Source organism: Polyodon spathula, chromosome 6, assembly GCF_017654505.1.
Source record: "Polyodon spathula isolate WHYD16114869_AA chromosome 6, ASM1765450v1, whole genome shotgun sequence".
NCBI lineage: Eukaryota > Metazoa > Chordata > Actinopteri > Acipenseriformes > Polyodontidae > Polyodon > Polyodon spathula.
This window is the reverse complement of record NC_054539.1, coordinates 62,856,805-62,871,129: the sequence shown is the minus strand read 5'-3', so window position 1 is coordinate 62,871,129 and position 14,325 is coordinate 62,856,805. Positions and strand designations below refer to the sequence as shown.

At 38.2% G+C, this 14,325-nt stretch overlaps 1 protein-coding gene across 12 annotated transcripts in view; it reads right to left on the bottom strand.

Annotated features, from left to right (window-relative positions):
* LOC121317441 (pumilio homolog 2) overlaps positions 1 to 6,005 on the bottom strand; it is a 40,101-nt gene extending 34,096 nt beyond the window's left edge. For 11 of the 12 annotated variants that reach the window (XM_041253378.1, XM_041253381.1, XM_041253380.1 and 8 more), the window contains exons 1-2: positions 5,787 to 6,005; positions 3,147 to 3,534 (exon numbers count right to left, since the gene is read on the bottom strand). In XM_041253378.1, coding sequence (XP_041109312.1) covers positions 3,147 to 3,521 — 375 coding nt within the window. In that variant the 5' untranslated portion in view covers positions 3,522 to 3,534; positions 5,787 to 6,005. Of the gene's footprint in view, positions 1 to 3,146; positions 3,535 to 5,388; positions 5,556 to 5,786 lie in introns of those variants that run through there. The other variant, XM_041253379.1, reaches the window with a different exon arrangement.
* Positions 6,006 to 14,325: the final 8,320 nt, after the last annotated feature.

The following is a 14,325-nucleotide window of genomic DNA, read 5'->3' as shown; positions in this document are numbered from 1 at the left end:
TGTCCTTTGAATAGAGTTAACACCAAAAGCTCAAGCCACGCGAGCTCCCCTGCACTCCACTACACTCCTCAGGCAAAACGACTGTACCACCCTGAGTGTGTACAGGTGTAAAAAAAGTAAAAATGTGCTTATTCTAAGCAACAAATCAGTGACCATTGGGACTGATACTAAACGAAAGCTAGACTGTTGCATTTTACAACGCAACTAAGTACGGTGTGGATATACTGCAACAAACGGCACGCTTTATTCTGTCAAAGGTGGTACTCGCAGGTGGCCTGTGGCTGCTTTTTATAATGTTTTCAACCTGGCAGCCATTAATACTTTGGTTTTGTACAAAGCAACACAATCACTCGGAGGGACTTCATTTTGCAGCTAGCCCTGGAGCTACGGCAGAAACATTTTTATAAAAGACACAAAAGCCTGCTGGCAAATGTCCCTCAACCTTCATCCAGTGCTGCGTCCACTGGCACACGGAATAAAAAAAAAACAATGCCAGGTTGCTAAATGCAATAGAGAACTTTTGATGTCTGCGCCCGCTGTGAAAAGGCAGTCTGTGGCAAATGCATTGGTAGAGTTGAAAAGCGTGTTTTCTGCGAAGATTGTAATTAGAAAGCAGTAATATAACTCTGAACAGACACAGAGCCTTTGAACTGTTTCACTCAATGCGCTTTCACGTTGCACAAGTTGTTATATTTGTTTTATGCTATTTTAACTAGTTATTTATGTTTTATAATTGGATATGTGCATACCGCTTTCAACACTTGACATGGGAAATAAGTTAGCCGTGAAACAAATTAGCGTGTGCCTTTTTGAGCCTTTCTGAGCACGTGCAAATTTTAGAATTTAAAAGGCAAGGTTAAGCCGTCTCCATTTTCTGTCTGTCAACTCTAATTCAGAAAATTGTTTTCACTTTTAAAAATGCTGGTCAGGATCGTTATTAAAGCTACTTTATATGTGGTTATAACACATTGTTATAATATAAATAACACTTTTTATTGTATCATGTTGTATTTTATTCAATAATAGCAGCTAACTAAGCTACTACAAAGACGTGATCGTGCGATTTATTTTTATGTGCAATTATATTTGTGTTAAATCATTATATCAACACTTTTTAAATAATATGACAATATCTATTATTTAACATTCCCAGTTTAAACCATCATCACAGTTGTCATTTTAAGTTTGTAATCACCGGATATTTACATTATAGTTTTCTTTGTACAAATATTACTGAAAGAGAAATAAATATGATATTCTGTATATTGGACACGATACATCAGAAACAATTAAGCATTAATTTTTATTTTTATGTGCAATTAGATTATTACAACTGTCAATTCACAAAGTCCAAAGACATGCTGTTCAGGTTGACTGGTTATTCTAAATTGCTCTCTGTGCGAGTGTTTCTGTGTGCGTGTGGTGCCCTACGATGGACTGGCGTCCCATCCAGGGTGTAGTTCTGCCTTGCGCCCTGAGTCTGTCATGTTAGGCTCCGGCTCACCGCGACCCTGTAAAGGACTAAGCGGTTAATGATAATGGACGGCTGAATGGATGGATGTTTACGTATATGTGCTCCTTCTGAAAAAAAGTTAAATTTTCAATGTAAATACAGTGTTTCTGCTCTGAAAATGTTGTGTATGATGTTCATAAATTAAAATATTAAGCTGTATCCCATTGTTTGTTTTTCCATTCATATCGAAGCAGTTTTAAAACGGAGCCGCACATATTGCGGGTGAGGCAATTGTATGTAGTGAAAAATCTCAGCGGTTCTAGTGACAACCCACTCCGAAATTTGAATGTTTGGTATTTCTACCAAGTTCACGCAGAAATTACTATATACACTCAATATACAAAAGACAATGAAACCTGTCTTATTAATTTCTCAAAATATTATTGGATTGTACAATTCATCTAGATTACATTCGGCACAACATTTATTTTTCCAAGTGGATTTTATTTTAACAGTTTGGTTTCAAGACAATTGGCCAGTGAATTTCCACTTTCGAGAGGTGATAAAATGTGTTAAGCCATACTGTGCCAGAACATAAATCAGTAACTGTGAGGCTATACAAAACTTTCAAAGGTTTAAAAACCACAGACTCGTGGACCCCATTCCCTAATCTTCCCATAGATGGATGGTGCTTTTTAAACTTGAAACTATGATTTTGTACCGAATGTCTGTTTATGTTTAGTACAATGTTTGTTTGTATATTGGAACTACAACTAAAGTAAAGGACTCCTGAGACACACCTCAAACAGGTAACAACTTAACGTAAAGCTTGTGTGAATACGTGAATTTCAATATATTACGTTATTTAGTAATACTTGACCCTATAGAAGGAACTTAAAGGCAAAAATATTCATTAATATATTAACTGATTGTGTATTAGATCATTGTTTGAAGAGTACATTTAATTTTATAAACATTTCAATATATACTCTGGTGAGTACATTTTTTTAGTTTGTTTTTTTACTTTGTTGTTAAGTCTTTGCGATGTTAAAACTATTTGCTTATTCAGGGTTTCTTTGCCTTTGCTCAGAAAATACTAAGCAGGGCTGTCAGCATTTTAAAATGTTTAAACAATCATAAAAATTTACCAAAATGCACATCCCTAGAATACCTATTATTTGTAACTTAATAACTTTTTTTTTTTTTTTATCAACTCAGTTGTTTTTTACATCCAGCCTGTTTTCAATAAAACCGGATTTAAAGTTTAAAACCAGAAAACCGGTTACTGGCTCATATTTAACAAATGTAAACATTTCACAGGGTGCCTTTGAATTACATTAAATCCAAACTACAGAATATTTCACTGCTTATGCCTTGTGGAGTTTTATTAAATTAAGTCAGAGTCACTCTAGGTCCTGTGACCAATATACTAGGAAGGCATTTCCTCCATTTGTGACTAACTACCATGAAACAAGTGTGAGGGAGTAGTTAGTTCCAAGATAGATAGGTGCATGAAAAAGAGCTTGGCAACTCATGCCTATACAGACAACGTGTCTAAAGTTTATAGCAATTCTCCATGTGGGAAAGACCAAGACAAATAACAGTATTACCAAATATCATTGTACGGGGTTGAACAACTACCCTTGCACCACCTAAGCTGGAATCACACATCCACATAACTTATTGTGCTTACCTGGTCTACGTGGATGCTATCTCCCGTGGGCCAACGGTGCTTGCTGGAATAGCTTCCAAGCTGCTCCCCTGCTTGCCGTTGAAAAAAGTAGCCAACTGTAGCATCGTCCTGTGAGCGTCCACTGAGAGGTGGCTGAGCACCAGGTGCACCTGTTACTGCAGTTTGGAGGGCGTGTGGATTGGAGCTACCACCAAGTGCTTGTGGAGGGGGGCCCACCAGACCTGGTCCTCCCCCAGCACCAACAGCAGTCCCCACTATAGGGACCCCAAGTCCGCTTACACCGACATCCTGAGCACCATTTGCGTGCATCATTGCTCCGCGGGTTTCCTGCCAGGCCACTTCATTCATGCCTAGGACAACACATGGAATGCTCATTCCACGTAAAAACCTGCAGAACAAGAGGAAACAACAAACTGAAATATAATTCATTTTTTTCAAACATGGAGCCCTTAATTCTGCGTTTATGCATTTGATAAAGTAGTTTTCCCACTGAAAGCTACTGTTGCTAAACATCCATGCTCTTGTAACCATACCACTTGCAAAAGTAGGAGTTTAAATAAAAAATGTCAAAAAATCTTTAAACACTGTATAGTTTAACTGGTAAGTTTAATTAAATATATTCCTGGAATAAAAATAGTATACCAATATATCAATGCAGCAATAGTGCTTAGATTAGGAACCATACAGCACTGAATGTCTGCATTTTGTGATACATATTCTATCACAACCTTGGTGGACTATATCATTATATCCCTACAGAGCGGGGTGTCTGCATCGGAAAGATTAAGGACTATGGTTACCCACGTCTTCAAGGAGTGGCAAATAACTGCTGAGCAACCAGTATGTGGTTTAAAGCGACTATTAAGTGACTTTGGTAAACAAAATATGCAGCAACTTGACAGGTGTCCAACACAACAAATATGAATAATTCCACCAATGATAATAAGATGCAACCCTTATACAACAGTACAGTACTAACGGGACTTGGCGAGTCAAATATTCACAGTCAACCGAGTACTCTAGGATGTTCTAGACCACCAACAACCCCCATTAACTTCTAATGTGTAATTTAACGTATTACAATTTAAACAGTTCACTAAATAAATATATTTAAAAAACACATAAGCGTGGCATGTGTACAAAGAGACAGACTGACAGGTCCCTCTATGATTAAAACAATTCCGGATAGGCGGTACTCAAAACTCCAAAGGCCAAAATATATGCACCCCCAGTCAGAGCAAATGAAAGCCATTACTATTTATACAAAGATCTGTCCAGATAAACCTCTATCACCCAGTATCATTCAAGAGGATAAAGCAAGTCTTAATCCCATGACCTTTTAATATGTTTTCAATTATTTGCACCACTGTAAAACAATGCTTAAAAAAACATTGCACATTTACTTAGATGGCGAATCTGGAATTCCCATTTAAGCACTGCAATACACTGGGATATGTAAAGCAGTAGTATGACAAATACATGACATCGTTTTAATTACTAAAAACAACTACTGACAAATAAATATAAATTAGTAAGGCCTACAGTTGCCACGACATAATGCATGAACAGAAGTCACAAAACAAGAAATTCATTTTTACCAATACCGACTGGTATTTTAACACGTACGTACCCAAAACAAAATTGCCCAGGACCTTTTGCAAACACATCTGAAATCCCCGATTCTGGAAATGCCACAAAATAGCGCCCTTGAGTAAAAATTACATTTAAATGATTACGAGGTGCTATTTCGCCACACTACACCTCAACACTGCTTGGTTGAGTTAATAAACAAGTGAAGTTGTTACAAATCAACCATAATAAATAGAACCGCCTACGGCCTAGCTAGCTCGTACTAACAGTTTTATTTGTAACTACAACTCAAAACAAAAATAGAAGAAAAAAAAAAAAAACACGGCAAACGATATTTCCACAAAAAGAAGAATTACTACAATCACTGGTGGGGAAAAAAATGTCTACCGCATAAACTACAGAACTAGTACTGTCGGTAACCCAGAGTGTTGTTTCCAAAAAATATCCCAATCTATATTATCGTCACTTCAGGTACTTATTTGCCTATACAGATCATCTTACCTTTACTAAAACACAACAATCAGAAACAGCAAAACAGCAAAAGCTCCTAAACGTAAGTAATAGGCATGCAGCGTAAAATATGAATTTGTCACAAGTTCCAAATAACAAAGAAAAAGGACTGAAAACAATATTTACACATCAGGCCTCTTACCTTCACTTCAATACCGTATTTAAAAACAAAATAAATTGTAATAAAAAGCATCAACAAAACATTTATAAAACAATGTACATTACTATTACTTGCTTTATTTTTCTTTAAAAAAAATCTAAAATAAAGACAGAGCTTTAGCTTTCAATATAACCCGCTGAGCAGCGCTGACAAAAACACACTCATTAAAAGCATCGGAGCCAGCCATTGCTGCTGGGTAACTACACTAACAACATGGCCCCCCTCCCGGTTCTAAACAGAGGGCCTTACCCGCCAAACAAAAGGAAATAAAAAATAAAATAACAAAATGTTCTTAACTCTCGGTCCCTGGCAATAACCGCGGGTTTAAATCCCTGAAGGTGTGTATTTTATCAAAGCCGGGGCATGGATGGGATACTCACAGGCCGTGCTGTCGGATGGCGATGGATTATTATTATATATACTGTATATATAATTTTTGTAGTTGTTTTGTTTTGTGGAGGTCGGTGTTTTAATGGTTTTGGTTTGTACGTGGTATGTAGAGTGGAAGTATCTCCCTACCCCCCTCCCCTTTCGAACTGAACAAGAGCGAGAGGAGTCCCAAGAACATGGCGATAGCTGGAGGAGGAGGAGGAGCGAACGGCAACTCTGCATCTCCTCCTCCTCCTCCGACCTGCGTGTTGCAGTTGTCACGATCAGACTGCGACTTTCCCCCTCATACAGTATACAGATACTTATTTTCTTGATTCTCTCAACGTTGTAATATATTACCGGTACACTCACTTTCTCGTGATCGTGGTACACAAACACAACAGCACGTGTAAGGCTGGTGTTTCATTTGTTTTGTGTTTGAGGGAGTATATTATCCCGTTATCGTTTTGGAGCAGACATTTTGGATAAATTGTTGAAATGCTTTCAGGCGAGGATGTAGTGTCTCATGTATTTTACATCAGAGTAATGTGATATTTTAGCAGAGGGGACGTCTTTATTATTTAATGTCTTCAGAAATGGGAGTCTTTAAAGGACAAGGGTGCTAAGACAGGTCATAGAAGGTTATATTGTCAGGGTTTAGGGATTGTCAACCTCTACCCTGTGGTTAAAGCAGTCTACAATTAATTACTTAAGTAATTAAACTTAATTTAGTACCACAGCAGCCCTGGTTATAAAAGGGAAAAGTTCAAATACCATGTCACCACACACACACTTTTTATACTAATTAATTTATGTTGTACTGTGTTTCACCAGCAACTCTGCATCTCCTCTGACCTGCACGCTGCAGCTGGAGACATACACAGGCTGACTTTTTCCCTCACACAATATATACATGTAGATTTTTTCCTTATTACTCACCTCTGACAGTTATCATCGGTACACTTTCTCCCAGTTTAATGTGACCTAAATATAAATATTTTTTAAATCTCTCTTTAGCACAGCTTTTTAGTATGCAAGGTGAGTAACTGGACCATAGTCTGAACCCCACTGCCGACAGGTGATCGTTCTTGTGAGCAGTGCAATAGGGGTAAACTCCCCAGACTTGTCATTAATGTTCTGATGCTTAATAGCATCCATGACTCTGGTACAGATAAAATAGGCAATTGCCTTGACAGCAAGGAAAGGGTTCGTTTATTGTCAGTTCTCCTGAATGGTGATTGGGCAAAAAAGTATGTGTGGGAGGGGGGGTTCACTTAAAAAATAGATTAAGAAAATTGGACATTTGTAAAAAATTATATAGCTGCATAATCTGGGAGTATATTGAGGCTGCTGTCTGTCACACTGACATTTTAATGTGTATCTAGATGACCGCTTGTCCAATTGTGATGAAACTTGCTAAGGGCTTTCTTAAACTGTTAATAACAATAACACTAACAATGGTTCCTCTTCCGGCTGTGGGCAAGCTGCCGCCTCATGCCCTTACAGGAGGCAAAAGAAACAACACTGCGTCTTCCCGAGCCAATCTGTGCTGCTCCGCCTCCCAATGGTCCTGCTAGATACAGACGACAATATCTGCCACGGTATTGTATTGACTTCTGCTGGACCTTTGGGAGCAGGCAGACAAAATCCAGGAGATCGAATATCCAGCTCTCTGCGATCTCCATGCTGTTGCTCTCTCTGGAAGACCTGTCTCCTTTTCAGCGATTCCCTGAACTGCCACCAAGTTTAAAAGGAAGTGTGATGGGGTGTTGGTTATCCGCTAACAGACAGGAAGGAGACATAGAGGTTGCAGTTGACATGCTGTACAGGCACACCAGATTTATTCACAGTAAACCAAAACCTTGGACCCTGCAGCAACAGTAGCACATGGGGGAATTAAAATAAATGAAAATGTAAAAACTAAACACAAAAGAGCACAGCTAAGAAACAAAAGTTGCCATAAACATGGCTGTGTGCTACTCCGTCTACAACAGGAGGTCTCGCTTACATGCCCTCTCATACTCTTATTAAAAATTCCAAAATGAACCTGTGTACTTTTCCTAGACAGAATAATGAAACACACTCTGACCCTGGTTAGACATGAGGTAGACCCGAGTTAGAACTAGAACTTGTTGGCTGATCACCACACAGAAAGGTATATTTTTCTCACTGTTTGTAAGGATTCCTTTGGACTAGTAGCCGCAAAGTGTATTTAGGAGCTCCCTTTTATAGCGAGATGCCCTGGCAGGACAGGACTGGCTACCTGGTGTGTTTGGTTGTGAGAAAACAAAATACAAATCAAACTATATACACATGTGCTGGCCCTCCGCTCTGCCACAACATAACAAAGATTTATATATTTTTAGATCTTTTTTTTCATAACAAAAATAGTCGTAAGAAACAAAAATTATATGGATTAATGCAATGCATGTTTTAAGCTAAAATGAAAACAGACCCGATACAGTAAAAATAATTGTACTGTCTGGAAAGTAATCATCAGACAATGCTCGTTTAATATGCCTCTGTAATGCATTTAAATGTGTCTTGTTCATTGATATGTATTAGAGGCAAACATGCCCTGTTGCTAATTTACATTTATTTAAATCTGTATAACTGTTACACTGCAGGCATACAGTGACTATGAATAGATGGTTTTCAAAGATTTACATACATTTGGTATTTAGAATTTGCCATCAATTTAAATTTGCTTCTACTTGCCTGATCCAGGTACTTCATGCCGTGAAACTGGGAGATCAAGAATATAGAAGGAGATATCTGTAACTCTCCTCATTTGGAGCATTCAGTAATTTCCCATACAATAAAGCTGGCTGAAACTGTAACTGTCTCATAACTGCACTGGTACCCCAAATAATATAACTTCCTGAGGGCAAGGAAAAGGCACACCGGAGCAACTGGCCAATGGTGGGGAATTAATGTTACTGAAATACTTGTAATAAACTTCATGCTGCACAGAATCGATTTCAGGTACTCATTTCTAAATTATTTCACAAGAGTACATCTTTTAAGAACTGCTTTTCTATATAGCCCTCCATATACAGTAGTGTTGCTACTTTAAAGAAACCAGGTTGGGGAGAACTGACTGTAATATGTAGCTTCTGAAAATGCTGATGACTGGGTTGCACACATAGCTGATGCACTGTGATGTTCCACAGGCATCCCTGCCACTCTGCCTAGTAGGCAGGGTGGAGAGAAAACATGGAGGGCACAGACCCAAATGAAATGTCACCGCTTAAATATACAAGATACTGTTTTTATTTTTCTCTATTCATTTTGATAATATTAACAATGACCCCCCCCCCCCCCAAAAAAAATAAATAAATAAATAAATAAATAAATAAATAAATAAAGTTAAATAAAATATTGGAGAGGGCCTTTATTGTCTGTACATTTTGAAGTTATTAGTTGAAAGATGACAGTAATAAAGACTTATGTCAACTGAAGGAATAATTAATGTGTAAATAGAATTTAGATAATGGTATGTAACATTCATAATAAGCTCCACATTATGGCATAATGTTTTCAAACATTAGAGAACATGTTGGCAATGGAAATTAATGAATAAGATCAGAGCTTTGTCTTTTACATTTACATGGAACATGCAGTCAAGTGGTTCTTTCAGTGAGCTGCTCTGAGCGGCCCATTTACTTAATGCACCCTATTTGATTTTAGTGTAAATATATACTTTGTTATGTGACAGAATTCTAACCCAAACAACAGACCACAATTGTTTTTTGTGTTTTTTTAAGTTTTCTTCCAGGTGAACCTGCCCAATGCTTTCATGATCGTCATCGCCCTGATCACCATATGGTACTTGCCTGGTAAACATTAAATACCTGGCAGTCATGACCCCTACAAAACTGATGTCATCAAGTGCTGTGGCTGTGACGTGGGGTTAGAACAATTCAATGCAGTGCATGTCATTTGTCTAAAGAGGCAATACAACAAATGGGGCGCATAATCCTGCCATCTAGGGTGATTACTGTGAATTACTTAGATTTTCTCTTGTTTGAATAGGGGGTGTTAAGAGCAATACTTTAACATTTTCAACCCTGTGTTACTGGGAAATAGTTTATTTAATAAACCTTGGTTTTAAAATTTATCTTGTGATTCATTAAAACATTGTCACATGACAGGCTATAGTCTCAACTATAGTTGTACACAACAATCTGTAGTCATAGCGATGAAACATTTTGTTGATACAGGGCTAGTTTCATAGACCCAAATTAGCCCTAATCTTGGACTGCCTTACCTAAGGTAACATTAGGTAATCCAAGATTAGTGCTAATTGTGGTCTGTGAAACCTTAGGATAGAGTCCTCCATATAATTCTCAATATAATCCCCTGTCAGATACTATATCTTCCTCGGGAACAATAGTTTTCCACTATATGCCTCAACTCCAGTCCATGTTCGTATATTATTGGGATTTTTTATTCTTATGGTGGACACATTACAGTACATACCTGTACATAGCTGTGTTGAATAAACATATACTGTATATATTTTTGTATCTCAGGCAACTGTGTGTGGTTGTGATACACCAGTATTAACATACCTAGTTTTATCATATACAGTATTATCGTTCCCTCAACAGAAACAAAGTCCTTGGTAGCTGGACATGGTTGATGTCAGGCTGCTGCCCTCTCCTCCTTTGTGTCCCTCAATGGTGCTTTCTTCAGTGGTGGTCGTGTATGCTACGTGGCAGCTCGGGAAGGTCACATGATAAGAATGGAAACAGATGTCAGGGGTTATCATTAACACAACTTATGAATACTCTTTTGTTCTACCCTAGAGGTAATTTTGGACTTTCAGGTGACCACCCGGACCTTCTCCATTGAGTGTACAGGAAACAGCACAACAGGTAAGTAAGTTTCAACAATTTTAGCTCACACAGGTAAATATTTCATGGACAAATTTCACAAATAGACAAGGAAACACTAAAAGTCCTAAAACCCTACAAAACCTAGAAAGCAAATCCTCATTTCTCACTGTCCCGTGTAGCATACTCAGTCTCTCCTCTTCTTCAGCAGGTATGTATGAAAAAAAAAAAGTATAACAATATCACCTGGGCCCTGTAAACAGTTCGCTGTATGCTCTGTCCTGTTTATATCACTGGTATGGAGACAGTAATCAACATAATGGCCACGGCCTGTTGCGTCTCCTCTAGGCCCTGGTGGAAACAGTCTCCAATATCTTGTGATGCCTTCGCACCCTCACAGACAGCAAGCTGTAGTTCCTGTAGAAAAGAGTATATGAATAGCACTTATTCCCACTCCAAGCTGCACTCTATCTGATTTCAAACCCACCCTGCTTTCGGCCACCCACCTTCTGACACGGCCGTGGTACTTAACTTAACTTCGAGTAGGGCCTAGCTGCTTGGGTGTGTGTTGTGCTGCTGGTATTCCATCTCCTGGTTCAACTGCACCAGCGATGTCAACAGTGCAGGTGCCTTTGAAACAGAGCCAAAACACATAGGTCATTTTGGCACGTTCCAGTGTCAGTGCATGAGTACCTGTGTCTTTTGGACCCCCTGTGTACTCAGCTGGTACTTGGAGGTCATGCAACCACACTTTTAGATGTAGATGAACAATAATCCTCATTCAACATTCTCAACATGCAGCATTGTACTGTTGACTTATCTTGTACTTGAATATCCATAATACTTCCCTATCTATCATATTTAAGCGGTCCTCCCTCAACTCTGAACCCTTTTGTCAGACTTCAGCTCTCTGCAACTCAGTTTGTGTGCTGTTGTTGTTGTGTGTTGTTGTGTTGTGTTGTGTGTTGTTGTTGTTGCTCCACAAAATGGACGACTTCCTGGCCGTCCAGTCTCCAGGTACACAAAAATCTATTTCTTCTCACTTACAATATGTGGACCTATTTAAAAATTTGTAAGTAACATGGAACAATTTTTGAACTTTCACTCAGAAAATATAGCATCACCCCCAGCTCAGGTTTTCTCTATGGGCTAAGACAGACTTCTGATTGACAGAATTACTGTAGCTGTTACATTTAATTTACCCACTACAAGCCCAAAAGGTATTCTAGGTTTTTTACCAAGTAAACATTGCATTTTGAAACTCTTGTCAGATTAAGAATACTACAGTATTTCTTCTTTGTATTCATAAAGTATATTTCTAGTTTATTGAGTACAATTCCAGATTTAGATATTTATCTCACTGTTAGATTTTTTTTATTTTTTATTTAAATACATGGGTCTCATCTGACCAAAGTCGTTTTAAAGGGGAGTCCCTTCTAGACAAAGTTTGAAAACTTCCCATCTAGGTTAAATACAAAGTGGTTTGTAGCTATAGTGTAAGAACATAAAAGCATAAGAAATGTTACAAACGAGAGGCGGTCATTCGGCCCATCTTGCTCGTTTGGTTATTAGTAACTTATTGATCCCAGAATCTCATCAAGAAGCTTCTTGAAGGATCCCAGAGTGTCAGCTTCATCAACATTACTGGGGAGTTGGTTCCAGACTTCCACAATTCTCTATACTTGCTATAGTATCTGTTAAATAAATTAATTATGATTCCAATAGTTTCAAAGTTTCTGTTTATTTCACCTAATACACTTTTACAGAAAAGTATGGGTGATCTTATATTTTATCTGTGCCAAGTACAACTGTTTTGTAAGTGTTTCCCATACCTTCTGGAAGCTTTGATTGCCTGTTAATGAGGTGCAAACGCTGGAGTTAACATGCAGGGCTACCGAGCTAATGGAGGCTTGCCATGGCCTGTTTCTCCTTGATTAACATTAATGAGATGATCTTCTGCAGTGCCTACTTTATTAGACCTACTGCAAGTTCATATTTCAGTAATAAGACATAGGTTGTCAGTACTTCTGTTAATATGTGATATGTGTGTTTTATTGCAATTATGTCACATCCTTAGAGCCTAAATTGTCTGGCATATAGTTATACAACCCCCAGTCTCAGATCCAGGCTGCTAGTCTGATAACGACAAAATACAATGCATATAAATGGATCAGGGGGCTCTTGGGGTGCAGTATAATGAAGATGCATTTTACTTCTGCTTTTCTTTTGATGTGATTTTGTATACCTTTGCTGGGGGAATAAGAAAGGTATACTCTTCTGTGTTGTCTCTGTGATGCTTTAGTTCTAACTTATGTCAATGAGGTCTCAGGCAGGTTTAAAGGAATTATAAACCAATTCAGCTTGTGGTAGTTTGCAACGTGCAACTCCCATATACATTCTGAACTGAACAGAGCAAGCCTGAAGCATTTATAGTGCATCTGGTTCTCTACCAAAATAATGAGCTTGCTGTATCTCAGAAGCAATTCTTGTTTTGCATTGCATTAAATAGGGGACACAAAGAAAAAGAAAAAAATGTAAGAACTTCTCTTTTTTTCACCCAGATATTCTGTCCATGGCTCATGTTCGATGCTTCTCTCCACCCCCTGCTCTGAAATTCACCACAGCAATATCATTACTGATCTTAATCTCAGGGAACTTCAAGTCCATCGTCAACTTTTTCAGGTACCTATTTAAGAAATTGCAGGGTTACAAAAAGCAATATACTGATTTTGTTGCTGTTTTCTCTGTTTTGTTAGTAAACTTAGTGAGACTTGGATATGTTCCTCAAAGACAGTGGGATTGGCAGATAAATTGCACCAGGGATGTCTCTTTTAGAGGAATATATTTAGATTCTGTGATCGGCATTGGTCTGTAATCCACCATTTAAACAGAATTAGCTCACTGCTTACCAAAAATAAATTATATATACACCCTTGTTGCAGATTATATGAATGTGAATAAAACAAAATCCATGTTCAATATCCATCCCCTACACCTTCCATGTTGCCTGTACACAGTAATGCTCTCCCACAAAAACTCTACCCTGCCCCTTTTCAATCCTGCAGTGAGCATAAAAAATCTGCCATAGAAATATGAATAGTGCAATTTAATATGGTTAAGGTTACGTTTGATACAATATTGAAAATGTAGTCACTAACAGTTTGTGCAGCAATTCAACGGCTTTCAACGGCTCTGAATCCCTTTCTAGCAATCATTCTCTGTCCCTCTTTCTGCAATCTTCAGGTCTCAGTGGAAATAAGTACTAGTGCATTGGATTCATAAGAGGAAGAAATGCAATGCAAGTTGCCAGCATCTACCTTACCCATCACCTATACAAAAGTTTTTACCTTCTCAAGCAGAGAATATACCTTCAAAGCAGCTATATCTACACTTAGGTATGAGGCTGTTTTGAAACCAGCAGCCACGAGCAAACAATTAACCACAGCTCTGTTGCACAGGCAGTTACTGAGTTTGTAACCGCCTCTCATCTGTTGGGGTCAAAATCTGTAACAGTATTGCATCACATACAGAAGTAATCAGACAAAGACCTTTTATTTTCAGACGTTGGCTAGGACAAGCATAGAATGCAGGTGTTAAGTGAGTGTTACATAGGGGGATATAGAGACACCACTATGTCTTTTGTACCACTTATGCTGTCATTCCTCTGATTGTGCAGTCAGCATGTATCTTCTCAGGTGTTTCAATCAGCTTC